Genomic DNA, 23,997 nt, shown 5'->3' on the forward strand with positions numbered 1-23,997 from the left:
CCTCGACGGAGGCCCACGGAGGCCCGCGACGACACGTTTCGATCAAGAGCCTGGAGAGGACCTTACCATCAAAATTTGAACGTGCAACAACTTTCCGTTTTTGAGTTATTAGTGAATTTGTATTCGGGGGCGTGGCTTAAATGCCCGTTTTACTTTCGTTTCATTTCATTCATTTACTTTCGTCCATTTCAATATCTCAGTGTGACACAATTGTCAAGTAATACTCCAATAGATGAGTTTTGACAAAATATGATTGAAAATGTTAAAATAATGATTTTATAAAGTCTAAATATGAATTATATGACAATATTAGGGAGCAGTATGATGAAATGGCAGCAGGGGGCAGTAAAATACCACTTATTGGCTTAATGACATGTTATATCATTTTTACCTTTTTAACTGTTATAGAGGTAAATTTTGTCTGATCTGTCTGAAATTTGTCATGCTTATTAAGAGTCATGAACATTGTTATATGAAAATGATATGATCATAGATAGGAATAGGAATTTTTCATAGGAAAAGACCATTCACAGCCAATACAGGCAATTTACCATAGGAAATATATGGTTTTAAAGCGTTTTAACAGTTATAGCGCTACCTTTGGTCCGATCTCCATACAAATTTCCAGGCTCCTTTAGCATGTTATGACAAATATGTGCATCAATTTTTGTGAAGTTCTGTGTTTTCGTTTAGGATTTATAGGCTTTTGAGTGCATTTTGCCACGCCCATTTTCTTTATAACCCAATATACCCATGCGAAAAATGCAAAAGTTCAACTTTTTTTTGATAATTATTTATCTAGAGAGTCCATAGAATTGTCTTAGACTCGTTTGGTTCCGATCGGGCGAAAAACCTAGGACTAGTTCGCAAAAGTAGGTTTTTAATTGCTCATTGTTGCAGTTGGTCTGACACTTTCAGTCATGTTGGCATGACTTGTCGTCGTCTTCTGCTTGGCCCCGATAATTGCTGCTTGCAGCTATATTTTGAAACTGTAAGCGTTTAGGAATAGCAGAAACGAAGCAGAATACCACGTAAAACCACAGAGTGGGGTCACTGAGTATGAACCTAAGGTGCATAGTGTGTAAAAATCACCAATACTCTGCTGAAATTCAGATAGCAAATGCGACAAAATTTCTTATTTCTTATGAAAAACATTTATTATCACTAATGACAGAGCAGTACCAGATGGTTAAAAGTAAAATTTCTGAAGTAAACACTACTTTATTAAGACTAACACAGTTTTTATGACAGCAGTATTATGTGTATGAATACTGAAACACAAGCAAGAATCAACTTAATTATTATTTTATTACTTTATTTATTTATTTTTTATGGCGTATAGTTGTATTGGTTAACAGTAATTCTAACAGCGCTCTCTGGAATAAATTGCATTTAGCTGAAAACAGTTATAACAGAATTACTGCCATCTGGGAAAGCATCTTTGTCTTTAAATATAGTGCAAAAAATAATTATCTGTAGGGTGCTTGCAATATGGACATGATCTTCCACTTGGCATCTGGTGGCTCTTCAGTGAACAAACAACATCTTCAGACAGACTCCTCCGTAGAATTAGTCACACTACAAAAATATTTTTTGTCAGACTGCTAGAAGCAAATAATTTAGGACTTGATAAAAATCTGAAAAGATTTTACTTGTTTTTCACAACAGACAAGATATTCTCTCCAAATTTCTCCCTCTTTGTCTCAGCATCCTCTTCAGGGTTGAAGTCTCCATTCAAAATCTTGGTATCTGTACACATGCAAACAAAGTTAGTGTTTTTTACTAAACAAATAATTTACATATACACACTTTGGAATAATTTCTTTGAAGGTTTCTTTGGCTAAAAATGTATTCAAAAAATTCCAAACATATGTTGTGATTGATTGGTGGTGGGTGTTCTGAGCACGACTATATATATATATATATATATATATATATATATATATATTAGAGGTGGGCATAGATTAATTTTTTTAATCTAGATTAATCTAGATTAATTTTGAAATTAATCTAGATTAATCTAGATTAAAATGGCTCATTTGAATTCTGCCGAAGGCATTCAGAATATGTGTGCTACCCAAATAATGACTATAAAAGTAAGTCTTTGAGAACGGGTTTCTCAAGCCTGGTGGCGCATTAGACCAGGGGCTCATCTCCTGTTTCCAAAATGCATCACAAACTGCTTGAGAAAGCTGTTCTACTCATAGACTGTAAAAGGTTACTACTGTACTGTTACCGTCCGTAGGCAACATTAGGTAGGCCTATGTTATTATCAACTACTATAGGCTATCAATTAGGGATGGGCGATATGGCCTAAAATCCATATTGTGATATACATTGCAGCCTCTTGCGATAACGATATTATAATAAAACCATTTCAGAACAGGTTACACAGACCCTGCTAAACAACTGCTAAATGTATTTATTTATTTATTTATTTTTTTGAAAGGGTGTATGTAGTTTTGAGAACATATATTGTGCAAAACTGTAAGTATACAACATAATTTTGCAGATAAATAAAATTTAAGTACACTAGCTGCAGAGACTTAAGTAGGTCTAATGTTTATTATGGCTTGGAGCTTATGAAACCCCAAATTTAAAATTAGAATATTGTCTAACTGATGTCTTTTCAGTTAAAAAGAAACACAACAACGATTCTTAAAATCGGGCGCTTTTAATAAAAAGAGATTATGTGCTACACCACTCACTAAGATATATTGGGAATAATACGCGCGCGCTGGTATTCAGTGATATGTTTCGTTTTGAATTTGAGGTGGTAGAACGCATTAGTCGTGTGTTAACTTACCGAACTGTTACACCACACAGTCTACGTCGGACGGCTTAAATACAAACCAAGTCCAAATAATGGATGTTGCACGGATCTTTTACACCAGCTTTCACTTTCAGCCGTGTTTACTTAAGATGACGACGAATATGATGCGTTGCAGCCGGATGTTCCTCGCGGCCGCGGGTAGATTGCGTCATCATAGCTTGTGTAGCTTGAGCCAGCTCCCAACGTTCCCAACCCAACTTGGAGAATAGATTAACGGCGATATTTTTTTTATCGCGCGATAAGAGTCTCGCGTTAACGCAGCGCGTTAACGCCGATAACGGCCCACCACTAATATATATATATATATATATATATATATATATATATATATATACAACAGGGTACAACATACAACATTGGCCCTGTCCCAAAAGGCACCCTAAACCCAAGATGTCTTCTGAGTCCATATTTTTAAGATGTAATTCTGCATTGACTATCAGGTAGAAGTCTGTCACAGGCACTCCCGAGCACCCTAAGGATACATTTACACTGCAAGTCTTAGTTCACCTAAAAATGAAAATTAGCCCATGATTTACTCACCCTCAAGTCACCCAAGGTGTATATGACACCTTCCGTCTGCCGGAAGCTAGTATTTTAGTCGCTAAAGTTTTAAATATGGATATTTTTCTTACACGAACACACCGCTTCGCTTCAAAGGCCTATTAGTCTGAAAGAAGAATGTCATTTACACCTAGGATGACTTAAGGGTGAGTAAATCATGGGCTAATTTAAATTTTTGGGTGAACTATCCCTTTAATGCACAGATCCGATCTTTTGACCATACCCGATTTTTTGGCCTGCCTTTTTACATTCACTTTAGGCAGGACTGGTATCCGATATCTGTGTTTACAGTAATTCCCGACCAAAATGATTTTCTGTGATCGTTTTACTATGCACATGGTAGACCCTGGTTTTTAATGGCTGTGCTATTGAAATTATTTATATAATTCATGTCAGGTGGTCATGATTATTTGCCAGCATGGACAAGATAACAGCTGTCATGTCTCAAAATCTGTGCACAAAATCTGACGGAACAGATATACAGTCCGGAAATAATTTTTGTTTATCTACAGCTCAGGTCTAGAATTCTGAAGTAAAATAAAGTAGTATTTTTAGGGGCCAAGCCATAAAAGGTCTTGTCAGAAAATCATAATATTGGTGTCTATAGATTCCTTGTGTCATTCCGACGCCGTGGCTACGGAATTACCCGATATTGGATCAACCATGTGTCCGCCATGAGGTACTGTGGCAGGAAAAGATGCAGAAGTTACATCTCTTTCACACATTGTGCCTAAGAATGATCTCATCTGAAGCAGTCACATACAACATGCAGTGCTTTTACGTACAAATTAATTTTTCTTCTTCTTCCAGAATGGTAGTCAATGGCAGCCCTATGAACCACAAGTAGGAAAATTATGAAAATTGGCACACTTTGTAGTGATGGTAATGAGAAGTAATCCAACCAATTTTGGATGATTTAATCTAAACTTTGTAAATACAATATGCTCAGCATTTACTTCAAAATTCTTTTAAGTAAATGCTTGATTTTTGACTTGATTCTCTCTTGAAACTATTGAATTTCGGCAGCTGTATAAGTGCAAGTCTGCCAAGTGGTGCAATGTGATGAGTGACAGGCACCTGACCCTTAGATAGTGGGTTCGAGTCCCGTGTGGGTCAACTTTAAAGTTATGTATAAAGTTGTCTTTTAAATTCCTTTATTATCCGAGCTGTACTAATCTTTCTTACTCTTGGATTAGAAATAAGTGTGTGTTTTTACTTCATTCTGTGTTCGTTCTCATCAGACCTTGTTCTTCATGTACATTCAATTTCTGCTGTTTTTGTTCTTCCGGCTCTGCACTGCTGTTGGTGCTTAAATGCTTGCTGCACTGCTGTGCTTACAGAACTTGCTTTGTTGCTGTGCTTGATGTATATTTACATGTACATTCAATTTCTGCTGTTTTTGTTCTTCCGGCTCTGCAATGCTGTTGGTGGTGAGAGAGAAAGCGAGCATGCGAGTGAGTGAGTAACCTAATGGTGCGTTCACACCGGATGCGAATAGCGCGTCAGGCGCGAGTGATTTCAATGTTAAGTCAATGCAAAGACGCGTTACGCGCGTAAAAAATTCCTGCGCCGCGAATGAGGCGTAGAGCGCGGCGCGGTAGACGCGAATACGCCTCATTCGCGCGTCAAGTTCGCGCGAATGGCGCGAATTGAGCGTCTGGCGCGTTAAGCGCGTTATGCGCGAATGATTTTATTAGTGCTTTTTGTGCATTCACGCATTTGACGCGTCTGCCACCCGAGTTGAAAAATCTGAACTTCTGCGTCAATTCGCGCCGCGTTAACCAATCAGGAGCCTGCCTGCTTGCTGCTGTCACGTGGGGAAGTGACAGTTTATAATGTTATTTTATGTTTGGCCTCAATAAATTATTTTGTAATATGACTAAAATGCACAACAAAGCAAATCTTTCACATAAAAACTCGATTTCAATGAGAGATACTCATTTTGTATTGAATGCTATTTATTCCATATCTATTCTAATTATATGAAACATTATTAATCTATTGTAAAGACAACAAACACAATTTAGTGTATAAAAAATAAAAATAAAAATCACAGGACAGGTTTCACTTTTGGAGGCTGGCTCCATTTATTATCAAAACAAAAATAAATGACAGATTAGGTGGGTGCGGGCGAGGGTGAACCTTGCGCCGTGCTGTACAGTGCGGGCTCGTCAGGCAGCGACCACTCGAGGCCGAGGCCTTATACGGCCTACGCTGTCCTCGTCAGCGTCCTCACCGTTAGGTTCACCAAACCTAGCTCCTGGAGCAAATTGTGAAACTCCTGAAACCCTCCGGAGGGTCTGGTGGACCCGAGTACAGCGACGATGTCCCCTACGCAGCTGTTTCTGCTCTCCAGAGCATATACGAGCGGTGACTCTCTCGATTAATGCTAATGCTAATGCTCGATAAACATCTAAAAAAGATGGCCGCCAACGGGTTTCAAAACTTTCGCCTCTGACGCGTGTGACGCGCGTAAATTTCGCTTCAAACTTCTGTTTTTACATGCGTCAATTTCACTCTTGACGCGTGAATTAACACAAAGTGGTCAAGCGTATAACTAGACGCGGCAGGCGCGAATTTGACGCGCTATTCGCGTCCGGTGTGAACGCACAGTAATAGTGAAGCTTGTTGGTTTAATTACAGCAAAGCCACATTTGGAAGTGGCTCAGATCGGATGCAAAAAAATCAGATCTCGTGCGGATTTTTGTGTTTACACGTGTGCAACAAATTCCGATCTGTGTCAGATGTGAGTAAAATATCTGATTTTTTGCACCAGTATAAGCAGCCTATTATTGCTGCCGTGTCCAAATTGAAAGCCTGCATCCAAAAGTGAAAGCACTTTTATGTGAAACATTTAAACATTCCAATATTTACAACTTAATAGACATTTATCTTCGAGACATTTATCATGACATTTATCACTATCTATTGTATCTGTTAGTTTACTTTATTATTATTTTTCCCAAATGGGAGTCAATGGCAGCCCTATGAACCGTAAGTAGGAAAATTATGAAATTTGGTACAATTGTAGAGATGGTCATGAAAAGTAATTGGACCAATTTTGGAGTTTCTAGGACCAACTCTATAGCGCCACCACCAGTTCAAAAAATTAAATCTTCTAAAGGTTATAACTTTTGAACCCTTTGATCTAGAAAAAATGAAACTTAGTACACCGGATTCCACTCTTCATGCTCATTACATTAAATATCTTACATTAAGACTCCGCCCATTACAGTAGTGGCTATTTTGAAAAGTACAGTATTCAGTTTTTTTGCTACTCCTCCTTAAATATTTGTCCAATTTTGTCCAGAATTTGCTCAAATGATCTTTCGACTGAGCCGCACAAAAATGAGTGAACAGATATTTTTTTTCATCTTTGTTCAAAAGTTATGATGTCGCAAACTTAACGAGGTTGACCCAAAATTGGTTCAGAAGCTATAGCTCAGCCAAACTTTGATCAATCGAAACGAAAATTGGTATTCTTCTCCGGAGCCATGACCTGAGGGCCCATGCCAAAGATGGGAACAGCGCCACATACAGGTCATGAGATTTGGAAAATGGCTATTTTGGCCAATAACTTTTGAACAGTTTGTCAGAAAACTGAATTATCTGAGATTGGATGAACCATGTGTCTGCCATTTAGAATTTTGTCATAAATTGCAATCTCTTTAAAACTATTTGACATATCAGCACAAAATTTGGTAGGGATGATCGACACCATGTCCTGAAGGGACGTGAGAAGTTTGAACACAGCACCACCTAGTGTTCCGGATATATACTTTTTTTTTTTTTTTTGCAAAAATGCTTATAACTTTTGAAATCATAGTTCAAAATTGTCATTATATGTCATTAATGTCATTATATTTTCGATTGCTCCTGTCTGCCTCGTTGCTTCTGTTGCTGTTGTGTTGGTTTGCGTCTGTAAGCTTCGTATATCATTCCTTGTTGTTTATACTGCTAAATATAACTTACTCAACATCACACATTAACCTGACATCGCTAGCTTCAATCTAAATCGTTATTGCTAGCACAACACGCTAGTTATTCGCTAGCCTGTTAGCGTGCCATCCGTGCGCTCTTTATTTATTCCATCAAACAACTTAGTTGAGTAGGATCAGTCAACAAACACTGTGAGTCATGTCATCTTCTCTTATTTTTACTTGCATCTCATGCAACATGTTTAGCAAATCCTTCTCTGTCAGCATAAGATTTACATGTGATAAATGCAGGGAGATAGAAAAGCTGACGGCGAAGATTTCAGAACTAGAGACACGTATCCAAGCTTTAATTGAGGTTAATTGTAAGAGTGCAACGGCTTTAGATACTGCTTTGGATGTGACTAGCTTAGTGAACTCTTTACATTGTTCAGTTCCGGCTGTAGTAGAGCCTGTGCAGCAGGGCAATTAGGTGACGGTGATGCGCTGAAGTCACGGGACAAAACACCGCTCTTCCGTTCCGATTACAACTTTAAACAGATTCTCCACACTCAGTGAAACACCCACTGAGAATCCTGTTGAATGTGCCCTAGTTATTGGCGATTCTATTACACGGAACGTTAAAATAGAGACACCAGCCACCATAGTCACATGTTTGCTGGGAGCTAGAGCGCCTGACATCAAAGCAAATTTAAAAGTGCTGGCTAATGCTAATCGTAAATTTTCTAAGATTATTATTCACGTCGGCACTAATGATGTTCGACTCTGCCAGTCGGAGATCACTAAAATGAATGGTAAAGAGGTGTGTGAACTCGCAAGTACGATGTCAGGCACTGTAATTTACTCTGGCCCTCTTCCTGTTGGCAGGAGTAATGAGATACTTTGATGATACCACCAGTACATTGTCCTCACTCAATGGCTGGTTCAGTCAAAGTGGTGTCCTCAAAATAATATAGAATTCATAGACAATTGGAAAAGTTTTTGGGGCAGACCTGACCTGTTGAAAAGAGATGGTATTCATCCCTCCTGGGATGGTGCTGCTCTTCTCTCTAGTAATATGGCACATAGTCTTAGAGCTCAAACATGACAATCTGGGGCTCAGGTCAGGAAGCAAACAGACTGGCTAAACCGACCGTCTGCTAGTGTTGGAGATTTTCCTTTGCCTCATGTAAAAGTCTGTATTGCTGTGTCTCAGTCAGAACCCAGGTTAAATCAGGATAAATCAGGTTAAATTAGGTCAAGGGGTCTGTAAGGATGAAAGAGTACCTAACCAGCTCAGAGAGAAGATGTGAATAGGTAGTTGATAAGATGGTACTAAAAACGTTAATTAAAAATTATGGATGGCATTACAACACTGCAGGTGCAGAGAATCATGTGACCCGAGATATTCCTTAAAAATGGGTATGGCCAAAGATTTTTCCACCAATAGAAAAATGTCTCCGGGAAAGATGATGCTAACGGTATCGAGATCTTGAGGTGGAGCAAGAAGAGAAAGATAACTGATTGGCTACCTAGTGATAAGAAAAGGTATAAGGACCTGAGGGTCCAACCATTGCAAATCAGATGAAAATCTGCATCTCACTTTGTTGCTTGTCAATAAAGTTACTTCTTCTGAAACCTGGAACCTCGACTCTTGAGAGATTTCTTCGAGACCTGATTTGAGGACTTACAATTTGCTACAACATAATTGGCGAGTGAAGCCAGGAGTGTCGAAGGGGTCGAGGAGTAGCCGCGGTGGGCGTGCTGGCAGAAGCCTCACAAAACAAAAGGCGCCAATAAAAATAAGGTAAGCAGCTTTTTGCTTATATATTTGTTTTGTGTGGCTCCTGGTAGGCGCCTGGGTGGTAACGGCCTTAAATAAAAGACCCCACCAAAAAGAACCTAAAATTGATAAGGAATCAAAAGGAGGGTAATTTAGGCCTCAAGCAAGAAGTGCTTAAACGCAAGAAGTGCGAAACGCAAGAAGTGTGAAATAACGCAAGAAGTGCGAAATAAAGCAAGAAGTGCTTAAACGCAAGAAGTGCAAAATAAAGCAAGAAGTGCTTAAACACAAGAAGTGCGTCAGTTAGATAAAATAAAGCGCTTAATAAATTCCGGAATATAGCATAAAATTGGGTTTAATAAAAATTTTATAAAAGGCCAGGATCCAGAGATAAAGTTTATTTTGGTTGTGCTGTGATCACAAATTGCGCTGCTTTAAACAGCTCTGCTTTAACACTAATTGCGCTGTGTTAAACTGTTTTGCTTTGCCACTAACTACGCTACTTTAAACTGCTCTGCCTGATGATTAACCGTGTTGCTTTGAGCTGTCTTGTGTTGGCACTAACCACGCTGCTTTAAACTGCCTTAATTGAGAGAGAGAAGTCACTCCTGAGATAAGACTGAGAAAAGTGACTGAGAGAAGCTGAGACAGTGAAAGTGTATGAGAATATTATGTGAGATCTGTAAAGATGGAGAGACGAGACTGATGGAATTCAATGGACAATGAAAAGCAAATTAATATAAAGAATATAAGAAAATATAGAATTCATAAAAACACTCCCAGATACTGGGTTTGTAGACTGTTTGGTCACGTTCCAGATTGCAGACTCTGTGATCCAGATAGGGAAACACAGCCCATACTGAACAGAAATTGAATAGCGAGGGAGAAAGGTGACAGTAATAAAAGAACTGATTATATTTTTTGAAGCTTGAAGAAGAAAACACATGTTGACCAGGGCACAAGATCATTATGAGGAAGAAGATAAGAGGGAATCGAGAGAAAGAAAAGAAGAAAATGACTTTAACCTGTTAACCGTTGCCAGTGCGCGGGCGCACTGAAGCGTTTTTTTTATATAGTTCAAAGTTACTATCAGATTTAATGTTATACCTTGACAAACTATACATCATTAAAAAGATATAAGACTCAAGTTTCAGTATTTGACCACTATTGTATTCTGAGAAACTTATAGCGACAGTTATTTCTTAATTTGTGTCAGGAGTTATGAAATGAAAAAATGAGTCGATACCTTTAATATGAATTATGCGCGTCAGCCGCTTTCATTCATACACTGTAAAATCCAACAGTGGTTCTTACTAAAACTTTTTAGTTAACTTTACTTAATGTCTTAACTTAATTGTAAAAATCTAGTAATCTGTACTATTCACATACTATGTTTTATTTACTCAGAAAACCCAAGATAAGATTAATTGATTGGTTTGAGTGTGGTTTTTGAGGCAGGGAAATTCTTAATGGACCTTTCACTCATTTCCTCCACTTCTGCAGTTATTTGTCTTTGTTTGCATTCACTCATTTCCCAAAGTAATCTTGAATGTTGAATTGTCAATACAAATGAAAAATTTGTAAGAACATAACATAAGTTGACTTCATAAATTGATTTTGATTTTCCTAAAATATTTTTAGTCACCATTATGGCGATTAGTGATCCCTTTGGTTGGGCACTTGGAACTATATTTTCTTTATTATGATTCTCTTTCTATAGATGCAGTGATGCAACAATAAATCAGTTGTTTAGTGTCAAAGAAAGAGAAGTAATACTATACACACACACATATATATATATATATATATATGTTTATATATATATATGTATATTTGTGTGTGAGAGAAAATATGAATGGTGTATAATGTAACTCGTGTCAATTAGTGATCTTTTATAATTTTGTTACTACTGTTTATGCCTAAACACCTTCTGAAACAGTTAATTGGGTTTATATAATCCCTCTATATTTGTGAAAATCTTGTAATTGATCATGCTTGACTCACACAGACTTCATCATTCAGCATGCAAAACACAACCATGGTGACAAATACATTTCATTTAAAGTAAATTATCAAGTACTCTCTACAGTTATTTTTTAGTTACTAGAACTCTTGTGTAAGTGAACTATACTAACTAAGCATTTGTCATTACCACATACTATTCCTATTTCACTTTACTTGCTTTTTTTAGAGCAATCGGTTTCCTGATATTTTCCTAGTAATGTGAACTCTAATGAGAAGTTAACACAACTAATGATTTTGATTCAAGAGTGCTTGAGTATACTTGATTAACAACATTAATACACTACTTTACTTGGAAATTTTAAGGCAATCGGTTTCCTCACCTTTTCTAAGTAAAGTCAACGTATTACATTTTACAGTGTAAAAAACTCCCGTGCTGTCGTCATGACAGCGATTCACAAAACAACGTCCCTCAGGGCTTTAGCTCAAAAATGTGCAGATTTGGAGAAATATTGATATATTCTCATAGGTTTACATCAGATTTCTATAGACAGGAATAATATTAATTGAATTTATACCCAAATGTGTCGATGTAATCATTATGAGTGCTTGGTACTCTATATCAGCCTTTCTCAAAGTGGGTGCCGCGGCACACTGGGGTGCCCCCTGACTGTGTCAGGGGTGCCGCCAAAAAATTACGTAGGCTAAAAAAAAAAAAAAAAAAAAAAAAAAAAAAATCTGACATTTCATATATAAATATATTTGAATTTACATAAATACATTCTTCTTCTTTTTAAACATATGAACGGATTAATAAAATTGTAAATTCATTTTAGATAAATATATATATAAAATTTGCATTTACATTTGGGTTATGCAGTGTTTTTAAATTATATTTTACACTGGGGTGCCTTGAGATTTTATGCACTTTTGAAAGGTGCCCTGACTGAAAAAAGTTTGAGAAAGGCTCCTCTATATACTGTGTTTTCAATTCATACCAATAGCCTGAGGGCGCTATATGCACAATAATAGTCCATATATGGAACATGAAGAAGAGCCATGATCATGTGACATTCCAGGACGTCACTGATACACACAAAGCTAACAGATATCGCGCTGTAACATGCAGATAAAGATGTTTTGAAGACAATAAACATGATTGCAATGATATTTGAGTTACCTGTGTTTTTCAAGCCATGCCAGGTATTTTCATAATAATAGATTATATTTATAATATAATGCTAATCTATATAGACTATCATTGTGCAGAATACCATACAATAGTATATTTTCTGTCTGATTTTTTTATCTGAAGCCAAATTAGATCACAGAAGATTATTTAAAATACTCGACTTCCGTTATAAAGTAAGTTTGGAGCACAAACATGGTTTTAATCTCATAAATTGTCGTGTATTGATGGTGTGCTAAGCTAACATGCTAGCTAGCCCTAGGTGCACCTGCAACCTAGAAGTTATCTTTTATGATTTTGTTTCTAAATAGGAATGCTTGCTGAAATGTTTCTTTATTCCAGAAGGGCATTTGATACAGTTAGATACAGTGAGAACTTTGATAAAAGAATTTAGGGATTGAAACCCTATGAATAGCCTGTGAATAGCCAGTCGTTAGTAACTATAATGCAGACAAAAAAAATGCATATTTAGAGCCATAACCAGGCTGGAGAGGTGTGAATGTGTGCAGGGGGAGACTGAGACTGAATGGGGCTCGTTTGCACCACAAAACAATAGAGACAAAAGACTGAATAGATGACTTAGAAGATGACTATACACATCAGCAGCATTTTAGAGTCAAATCAAAATAAAGTCATGACATGATCTTGAAAAACATTTAACTAAATACAGAGTTTTAGACTTATCATCTTCATATTTTACATATAACATGGTCAGACATGTGGCTTTAGCTGTAGTGCATTTCTAGATTGCTACAGTGCCAACTTCAATTTTATTTTCATGAAAATGTTTCATAAAAATACATTTCTAATAACTTTACAAAATTTTGAAGCTATTTATAACTATATTTTTCATTATGACAATAATTAATTCTACATTTACAATAAACTGCCAGGTGTCAGCTTTCAAATGAGATCATACTTGTGCTTTTAGTGCAAAGGGATCATGAACTGTATCTGTTTCAGTTTGGGTATGTCATTTCTGGGGATTTTTCAAAAGTGGGGTTTGCAGCTTAACAGGTTAAACAGGCATTAAGACAAACCAAAGGCATCAAAAATCATTTTTGGTTAGAAAAAGAATTCATAGATGATGAAGGACGGAGACAAGAATTGATGACTCAAAAGAAAAATGAATTCTTACAAAAATTGACAACAATCACAAACCTGAATCAACTTGAGGATGAGTGGCCCTTAGTGGATTGGGTTAAAGCGATCAAAAGACAGATAACCTTTGAAGCCTTAAGACCACACTTGAACAGATTTGACCTTCCCAAAACTACCCTTTTGGAATCATTGCTGATTAAATCAAAAATAAATCTGAATCCATTGTATATCCCATACCTGAAAAGAGATGTGTGGTACACTTGGCCTCGGGGTTTGGGAGGAGCCACAATTTTAAGGAACATGTATATGGTAGTGAGCTCATGTCTTAAGACCAGTACAGTGAAAGTGACACAGTCGTTGAAGTCAGACATGGAGGGGAAATCAGACCAGCACTGGTGATAATTGGACACTGGAAAGGCTGGAGGTAGTGGTAGTTTTGAGGAGAAACCCCAACCATACCAGTCATATGTGGGTAGAAATTTATTAAAAAAAAAAGAAAAGACAGAAGAGCAGTCAGCTGTCAAAGAAGAGCAGTCAGTAACAACTGAGAATGTCGCAACGATGGACAAATATGAAGGTAAATCAGTAGCAAAACTCGAGAGCACGTAAATGTGAATTTTAGAACTTGTACAATAAATATTCGTACTTGTACATGAACATTTACACTCACAGCTCCCATGTGAAAACCTGTAAAATAAAAATCTGAAGTTGAATGTTGAAATTTGCACTCGCATACAATGGTCACAAACCTGTATTCTGAATCTGAAGCTGCAGACAAGTAGACACAAATGTGTAAAATGCTATTCACAGAAATACAACGACAGACACAAACTTGTAATATATATTTTGCGTTTAATCTTACGTTCACATTCGCAGTACTACCTCAAATAGGCACTTGCAACTTCTCAAATCTGTCACTGCAATTTCAAATTTCGCGCCTTGACTTTTGCTACTCTTTTCGCGATATATCAGGTGCAAAACTAACTTGTGCACTTGAAACTGAGAGGCGGCGAGAGAGAAAGGGGGGCGGGAGCGGGGGGTTTAAAGGAGCCGTTTTATTGGTTGGCAGCTAGCCAATGAAATGGGACTTCGATGATGTCACGAAACCCGTGTGCACTGAAACGTTAACATGGCTTAATGCATTAGACTGATATTAAAAGAAATAAACGATTTTATCAAACTTAGTAAACACAATGCTTATAATGCATACTACAGAAAAGCAGATGAGCACAGAATATGAACACAACGCGTTTAATTGAGACAGTGGTATTAAAAGACCAAACTCAGGAAACACCATACAAATAAAGCAAAGCAATTGAGCTCTGAATATGGATGCAACGAGTTTAATTGTACGTTTACCTCCCATAGAAAACCAAGAAAACACTTAATAAGGCTTAATGGACCAACAGTTATAAAATAAATAAAAAAAACAAAAAAAACACATAATTCGTTAAATTATTAATAAAACACAGGCAGCAAGTTTATTTGCACTGAACACACATTTGCTTTCTTTCGTCATATTCTGTGCTCATCTGCTTTTCTGTAGTATGCATTATAAGCATTGTGTTTACTGAGTTTGATAAAATCGTTTATTTCTTTTAATATCAGTCTAATGCATTAAGCCATGTTAACGTTTCAGTGCACACGGGTTTCGTGACATCATCGAAGTCCCATTTCATTGGCTAGCTGCCAACCAATAAAACGGCTCCTTTAAACCCCCCGCTCCCGCCCCCCTTTCTCTCTCGCCGCCTCTCAGTTTCAAGTGCACAAGTTAGTTTTGCACCTGATATATCGCGAAAAGAGTAGCAAAAGTCATGGCGCGAAATTTGAAATTGCAGTGACAGATTTGAGAAGTTGCAAGTGCCTATTTGAGGTAGTACTGCGAATGTGAACGTAAGATTAAACGCAAAATATATATTACAAGTTTGTGTCTGTCGTTGTATTTCTGTGAATGGCATTTTACACATTTGTGTCTACTTGTCTGCAGCTTCAGATTCAGAATACAGGTTTGTGACTATTGTATGCGAGTGCAAATTTCAACATTCAACTTCAGATTTTTATTTTACAGGTTTTCACATGGGAGCTGTGAGTGTAAATGTTCATGTACAAGTACGAATATTTATTGTACAAGTTCTCAAATTCACATTTACGTGCTCTCGAGTTTTGCTACTGATTTACCTTCATAGACAAATAGGAGGGGAAGGAGAGGAAACAGGGGGAGAAAAATCTTAAACAAAAAAGAAAGAAAAAAATGGATTGATTTATTTGAGCCATTACAATTAGAAACCTGCACTAGAGAGGAATTAAACATTTCAGTCACCATGTGGGGAGGCCATGAAGTGCAACTGTGATTCCAAAAAATTGGCTTTGTCGTCGATTTGGCCATTCTTCTGATTGCAAGAGCTGTGATCCAGCCGGAGAAAAACAGCCTATCCTGAACAATAATTCTGCTTTGTCTCTTCATTGTTACAAGAAAAAATAACGAGTAAAAGTGTGTGCGCGTCAAATGCACAGATTAGGACTGTTTGAAAAAGAACGATATTCATTTATAAAGAGAAACTAGAATTATGAAAGAACACATGTTTCTCTCTCAAGTAAACTGTGACTGTGATATGAGAAAGAGAGGCAGAAAGGAGGGGCTGCCTCTGACAGAAAGAGGAGGGGCTGCAAGAAGAAAATGAGACTGCATGCGTGTATGTGTGTGTGCATGTGAGGAAGGAAAGGAGGGAGACAGAGAGAAAGAGTTCACCTTTTCTAGTTCTGACTTACAAACCAACATACACTTTGAACAACACTTTGAGAGATTTTATTTGAACCTGTCATCCCCACCAGTGAACCTGTGATAGAGGAACTGCATTTTTAAAATACCTGAGAAAGACTAATCAAATATCTTAATAAATAGCTGACCATCTTGCTGAAAACTAGTTAAGAATAGATGCAAGCTGGGGTTAGTAAGGTATACTAAAAAGGTATGAAACACACTGATAATAATTAAGATTATAATGGCATCAAGAAGATACCAAGATCAAAATATTAATTTTGATACTATAGGACAACCCTCCAAAAATGTGGAAAGAAGCCTAAAAACAGTGGCCAGCAGAGGGAACATTTGATTTGGCTATATGCAGGGAAATGGTGATAATAAAAAAACACAAAGCACACGATAAAAGCAAGAAAAGAGATGAGAAAAGGGAAAAAGAGCAGGAGGTGTTGAAATTGTTTAGAAGTCAGGGAGCAAAATTGTTAAAGGAAAAACAAGCTAAGGGAAAGATAGAGAAGAAAAATGAAATAATAGAAACCCCACCCCCTTATGCACCACCCTATGATTTAACTGGTAAACAACTGCCACTTATAAATGCCGAAGTAACAGTACGGGGCAAGGTGGACTTTGAAGACGACCCAGATGAAGAAGGAGACGGAGGAGAAAGACGAGGGGGTCCTGGCCACAGGGAGATAACTGGCTCAATCTTTGAAACTCCAACTCTAATGAATCAAGACATCCCAAACTTTGAAAGATGCCAAGACAGTAAACCAAGTATGAGACATCCGGCCAGGGCAAACACAGACCCAACCCTAAACAATCCCTATCACCATACAGACCAAGCCCTCCGAGAACTTAAAGAACACCTGGAAAAGGAGACAGAAGAAGACAGCCTACTGATCACAGCTGAACGAGAACAGCTAGAAAGAGACATTCACATAACTGAAGAAGCGATTCGACGAGAAACTGACTCCATGCGACGAACCTTGAAAGAAGCCTCACAGAGAGATCGTCAGAGACTTCAAAGTCACTCAAGGAGCAGATCCTGCTCAGTCAGCCCTTACTACAAGAATGTATCAGGAACTCTCCTTGTGGAGGACCCCTCCCATAACCAGCCACATTGGAGAAGAGGGCACAATTTGACGAACAGATCAGTGAGCAGATTATGCCTGCACAAAGAAGAAGGGGATCAACAAAAAGAAGAACAGAAACAATGCCCCATCCTGATCAAGGGACAGCAAGGACAATATGTGCCATGGGTGGGACAGGATCTGGACGGACTGATAGCCCGCCTCCCTGACATGCATGAGGGGGCTGGCAAATGGATTCGACTGTTGGAGGAGGAGACGATGGGTAAGATCCTGGCCATCGGAGATATCAAAGCCCTGCTGGCGAAATGCGTGGGAAGTGCAAAAATGAATGAAATCCTTGCCGATGAAGGACTTAACCGAGCAATCGACTCCATAACAATGGATGCCATACCACTCGACCTTAACAGAACCACAATATGGCAGGCCCTAAGGGAACATTATCCAACTCAAATGGATCTAAAGCTGTTAAGAGGGGAACCAATGGGAGAAGCAGAAAACCCAACTACTTATGTCCAGAGACAATCAAGAAGATGGAAACAAGAGCTGGAAAGAAATCCTGAGCAGGATCCGGTGATAGCAACACTGTTCAGGACTGTCATACTGGAAGCCATGCCTTCTGCCGTGAAAACCAAACTGGAAGATGTGGTGGGACTGAACTCAAAGACAACAAAGGAATTCTGTGACCACGTGACTTATGCAGTATGAAGAATGAAGAAAGAGAACTTCAAAGAAGACTGACTCAGCTGCAGCTGGATGAGCTAATCAACAAAAAGAAAAAAAGTCCAAGCTGCAGTAAAGGAAGTCGAAGATCAATCTGCAGTCATGGCAGCTGTGAACATACCACACCCAGCCACACAGGCTGCACAGCCAGTACCAGCCCCTGTGGGCCAGACTGCACTCAACACTGCAGGACCACCGCAGCAGCAAAACACACCAATTGTGATATACCTTCCTGAACAACAGGACAACAGAAGTGGAACAATGCCAGGAAGAGGAAGAGGAAGAGGAAGACAATACAACAATCACCAAAGGATTACTTACCAACAAGGCATATGCTGGGGATGCAACCAGCCTGGACATACCAAGAGAATCTGCCCCGCAAACCCATGGCCACAAAATGGGCCCCCACAGGGTCAGATGCATCAGCCATGGCAGCAAATTCACCAGAACCAGCAACATCAAGTATCAGGGCCTGTCAATCCATGGCGTGGCCCTGATCAAGGCTACTAGGGATGCCCAGAGAATCCTACAGGGAGGGGTCAGTTTCCAATGCTATCATCCAATGCTGATCAAGAACCTATGCTGCGGGTCAAAATAGAGGACAAAATAATACCCATTATTCTGGACACGGGGGCAACATTCACATGCTTGAGCCCAAATTATGCCTCTCACCTCCCTAGGTCTGGAAAATAAGTCAAGACAGTAGGATTCTCGGGACTAACGCAGCTAATTCCAATGACAACCCGAGTCAGCATAAAAATCAAAGACTCAGAAATAAAAATGCCTGTACTGATTTCCGAACAAACCCCAGTTGATCTTTTGGGCAGGGATGCAATATGCAAGCTGAATTTACAAATATGGTGCTCCCCAGATGGAATATATATAGATAACACTGGCATAAAACAAATGGCAGTAGTAGGAAATAGCTCCCTACAGGAACCACAAGCCAGTATATTTTGGATAGGAAATCTAAATAGTGGAGTGGGGGAAATACTTGAGAAGTGGGGAAGGTACATAAAAGAACAGCTTAGAAAACCACGCCTACCAGAAACTGAGTTTCATTGTACTATGAGATATGATCCTCTTAGAAGCCCAGAACTGGAAAAAGACTGGTTAGAAAAGACACAGGGACAAACTGTACAATTGACCTCAGATTATTTAATTGTAGGATCAGCAGGAGCAGCATTGCACACTGAAGAGTGCGATTTCACCAAAACATGGTTTAGAATAGAAGGCTCAACCCCACATGTTACTCTGTACCTAAATGAGGGATATCAAGCAAAAGACTTAGGACCAATGATGCTAAGACTCAAAGGAAAACAATGGGAAGCTACTGAAAACCCTTTTCATTTTTCAAACAGCAGATAGGACATACCTTAAAATCTTGTGCACAGCTAGCATGATAGGGACTCCCAAATTAATAGTAGATATGAAAGAAAACCAGGAATCAAGGTCGAAAATGGAGGAACTAATGTTAGAGATGGAACAGAAAGTACCCATGCAATTATGGTCCAAACATGATACAGATGTAGGACTGGTAAAATCAGCAAATCCTATCAGAATTAGAGTAAAATCAGGAATGCAGTTGCCAAGAAAACAACAGTATCCATTGAAACGTGAAGCAGTAGAGGGAATAAGAAAAACAATAGAAGGATTAGTAAAGGCTCGAGTATTGATTGAAACTACTAGTTATTGTAACACTCCCATCTTGCCAGTTGAAAAAGCCAACAAGTCAAAGTGAAGGTTAGTGCATGACTTAAGAGCAGTTAATGAAGTAGTTGAAGATTGGCCCGCAGAAGTCCCAAATCCACATACGCTGTTGACAAATGTTCCACCTGCTGCTAACTATTTCACTGTGATTGATCTTACCTCTGCTTTTTTCTCAGTCCCTCTAGCGGAAGAAAGCAGACACCTTTTTTCATTCACTTACCAAGGTAAAAATTACATACAGGAGAATGCCCCAAGGCTTTAACACTGTGCCAGAATTCCATAACTACTAGAACTGCCGCAAGCGGTCATTTTGACTGCTAGATTCCAAACTCTATATCTTTAATGATAAATACCCAGTTGAGAGATTAATGCATTTATTGTATTAATATGTATTTTAAAAACAAAACAACACCAAACTGTACATTTAAACAAGTTTAATTATACATTTATAAATAAATAATATCCGTAAATGTCCTGAACAAAATGACAGAGTAGCCTATGTTTTCATGTTTACACTGTTCGATCGCGCCCGCCGACACACACACACACACACACACACACACACACCAACCATATTCAAGCATTGCAATCTTGACATTGCAGCCTGTTCATTATAGCCACAATAAAATATAATAATAAAATAGTCAACCTAACATAGAAAAATTCCACTGCTCTGTTTGTAGCCTAGTACAATTCGTACCATTTTGTGCGTGTGAAGAGGATGATTTTTTCCGTCGATATTGGAACGTGAGTGAAGTACAACGCCTATAATAAAGAATAGTTTACCATCCAAATACATCGCAAATGTTGAAACATTTTGATTCTAATTAGAAAGGCACGTGAGCCTAACGCCGCTTACTTTCACTTTCGCTTATAAAGTATTTCATTTTGGCTTGTTTATAGTTATTTTTTCATTCTTGTTCTGTTTTGAATATCATTACATTTAAATGATTTGTTGTTGAATATGTTTAGTGTATTTTTAACCACATTTTATTGTTGTGTATATTGGTATAGCCTATAATAATACCGTGAAATTCCGTGCGGTCAATATGACCGTCTATGGCCGAAATAGGTAAATATGTTCATTTGTTTTTTTGCCTTATGTGTAATTTATATTAAAAACATTTTAAATGAAAATACAGACACTTTTAGGAAAAGTCAGGTACCAGCAGGATTGTATTTATTTTTTCAACAAAGTTATTGCAGATATAAAATTCAAAACGGTCAAAATGACCGCCATGGCAGTTCTAGTGTTAAACACTCACCCCATGTATTTAACCAAATCCTGAAGCTGGATTTGGAGGATCTGAGAATGGATAGCACATTGATTCAGTATGTAGATGACTTATTAATATGCTCACCAACGCTTGAACAGTTCCATTAGGATTCAATCAAAGTGCTCACTAAATTAGCAGAAGGTGGTCACAAGGCCTCAAAAGAAAAATTACAATATTGCTTGTCTCAAGTAGAATATTTGGGTCGAATTATTGCACATCAAACAAGGGCAATATCTGCCAACCAATTGGAGGGAATCAGCAAAGCACCACAACCGCAAACTGTGGGACAGATGATGACGTTTCTGGGAATGACGGGGTTTAGTGCTAATTGGATAAAGGACTATACTGTTAAAAAAGCCCCACTGTGAGCCTTAATGAAACAAGCAGAACAGCAGAATCTTAGAGCGCACTTGACATGGGATTCTGAGGCACTGTTGCCGTTTGAGTCTTTAAAAAAGGAACTGCAATCTGCCCCAACATTAGCCACACCTAATTATGATAAAGATTTTTATCTATACGTGGCAAACAGAAAAGATGGATTTGCTTCTGCTGTACTTATGCAGGAAACATGTAGCGGTAGGAAAAAACAACCTATCGCATACTATAGTACAAAGTTGGATAATGTTGCTCAAGTCTACCCACCATGTTATCAACAAGGCTTAGCTGCTGTATATTTCGCTTATGATATAGCTTCTGCCATTACAATGGGCTATCCAGTCATAATTTACACCCATCATAAGATTGCTGAATTACTTGAGCAAGGACAATTTGTTTTAACTCAAGCCAGATGCTTAGAATACTCCACCCTACTAACTTATCCTGACATCACAATCAAAAGAGGCACCACAACAAACCCAGCAAATTTTGTCTTGTTAGAAGGGGAGGGAACACCTCATGAATGTGTTTCTGCCTCTCTGGCTTTTACTCGTCTGAGACCAGATTTGGAATCAACACCAATTGTTGATGCAGACATAGTCTACTTTGTAGATGGCTCTTGTTTTAGAGACCACTTAGGCAATCATGCTGGCTTTGCTGTTGTGCACAAGGATGGGGAAAATTTCAATCCTGTTGTGACGCAGCATTGTGAACAACCTTGCTCAGCACAGCTGGCTGAACTAAAGGCACTTACTGAAGCTTGTACACTGGCCAAGGGCAGAGTCGCCAACATTTATACTGACTCTGCTTATGCCCATGGTGTATGTCACCTCTTTGGTGCAGTATGAAAAAAAGAGTGATGGAACCCCAATCCAACATGGGGACCAAATTGCTAAATTGATCACGGCTATGATGTTTCCTAATAAGTTAGCCATCATCAAATGTCAGGCTCATAAAAAAGGTAATGACTTTGTGATTAAAGGAAATAATGCAGCTGACATCCTGGTTAAAAAGGCTTCAGGGTGTCAATTGGCAGTCATGGCCCCATCTGTCCTCATCCAGTCCCTCTCCACTGTAGATAGCATTGCCCAAATGCAATCCAGAGCCTCTCCAGCTGAACTACACCTATGGCAGCAACGAGGGGGAACGAGAGATGCTAACAATATCTGGAGGTCCCACGAAGGCCATTTGATAGCCCCAACCCCTTTGCTTAATATTCTAATTCCAGATGCGCATGGTTTTGACCATTGCGCAAGGGGAGAGATTCTGAAAAAGATTAAAAGACAAGGATTCTGGTCACCATATCTGCAAGCAAGAGTAGAAGAATTTCTAAGTGAATGTGAAATCTGTGCACAAAACAATGTCAGAAAAGGAATGGCGACCCCAATAGGCTCTATCCCAGTCCCTGAAGGACCGTTCAAACACTTGATGGACTATGTGGACATGATAAAATCAGTAAGGGGAAAAAGATATATGTTGGTTATCATAGACAGATTTAGTAGATGGGTCGAAGCAGAACCCTCAGCAGAACAAGGAGCGCAAACAGTGATCAAGTTCTTAACCAGAGAAGTCATCCCAAGATTTGGTATCCCATCCCAGATTTGTTCTGACAATGGATCTGCATTTATCCAAAAGACAGTGAAAGCAGTAATACAACAGTTAAGAATAAAACAAAGACTCGGCTGCATTTACAGCCCACAAGCACAAGGGATGGTTGAGAGGGTTAACGCGACGCTTAAGGCTAAAATCAACTAAATCTGTGCAGACACTAAACTCAACTGGGTAGATGCGTTACCTCTTGCCCTGATGAGCTACTGTATGCAAACCAATAGAATCACCAACTTGACCCCACATGAAATGTTAACAGGCAGACCCATGCCTGTGCCCCACCTGAGAGGTCCGTATGAAGGGCCACTGTTAGAACAATTGCAGATGGAATTAAGAACATATATGAGACAATTGACTGCTATACATGAAGCTATTCATTCACAGGAACAAAACAGGGGGCCCAGGGAAGAAGAGTAAGCTCCATGTCCAGTAGTCCCTGGGGACCAAGTATATTTAAGAGTCATTAGGAGGAAGTGGAATGAGCCCAGGAGAGAAGGACCTATACTGTAGTAAGAGCAACACCAACAGCAGTGCAGGTAGAGGGCAGCACAACGTGGTACCACTTGAATCACTGCACCAGGGTCCCAAGACTGAGGCCTAGAAGGCAGGGGGAGGAAATAGATAGCTCAGAGGGAAGCAGTGAGGAAACAGAGCAGAATGCCCAAGAAGATCAAAGAGCTGAAGGAGAAGAGGATCCAGAGCATGAAGGTGAGAGAGCTCTTAACACTGATCCTAGTATTGATACATCTGCTGCAGCAGTTGCCTCAAGCTCAAGGCCTCCAGAGGAACAGTCACCTGAATCCGGGCCCTCCACCAGAGAATCACACCAGCAGCAGGAGTTTGCTACACTCAACCTTCAGGACATTGACCTCACCAACATTGATTTCCCCGACATCGACTTCTCCAATGTTGAATGGGATGAGTTACCGTAACATGACTGAACCAACTCAAGCCCCTGATGGGCTTTTACTAGAGCCATGAAGAAGCTGAAGGAACTAAGACAAGAGGTTACTGAAAATGCGGGAAGAGACAGAAACATTGGATACTGGTTTGACTCTGTGTTTGGTTCCTGGAAGGAATGGTTCATTAAGGTGGGAATGATAATATCTGTG

At 38.8% G+C, this 23,997-nt stretch overlaps 1 protein-coding gene across 9 annotated transcripts in view; it reads right to left on the minus strand.

Moving 5' to 3' along the window:
- Positions 1-1,149: 1,149 nt before the first annotated feature.
- psip1a (PC4 and SFRS1 interacting protein 1a) overlaps positions 1,150-23,997 on the minus strand; it is a 415,986-nt gene continuing 393,138 nt past the window's right edge. For all 9 annotated transcript variants that reach the window (XM_079863315.1, XM_079863316.1, XM_079863313.1 and 6 more), the window contains 2 exons: positions 1,653-1,749; positions 1,150-1,578 (listed from right to left, as the gene is read on the minus strand). In XM_079863315.1, the coding sequence (XP_079719441.1) occupies positions 1,548-1,578; positions 1,653-1,749 (128 nt within the window). In that variant the 3' untranslated portion in view covers positions 1,150-1,547. The remainder of the gene's footprint in view (positions 1,579-1,652; positions 1,750-23,997) is intronic.

This window comes from Squalius cephalus (assembly GCF_949319135.1).
Source record: "Squalius cephalus genome assembly, chromosome: 2".
Classification (NCBI taxonomy): Eukaryota; Metazoa; Chordata; class Actinopteri; order Cypriniformes; family Leuciscidae; genus Squalius; species Squalius cephalus.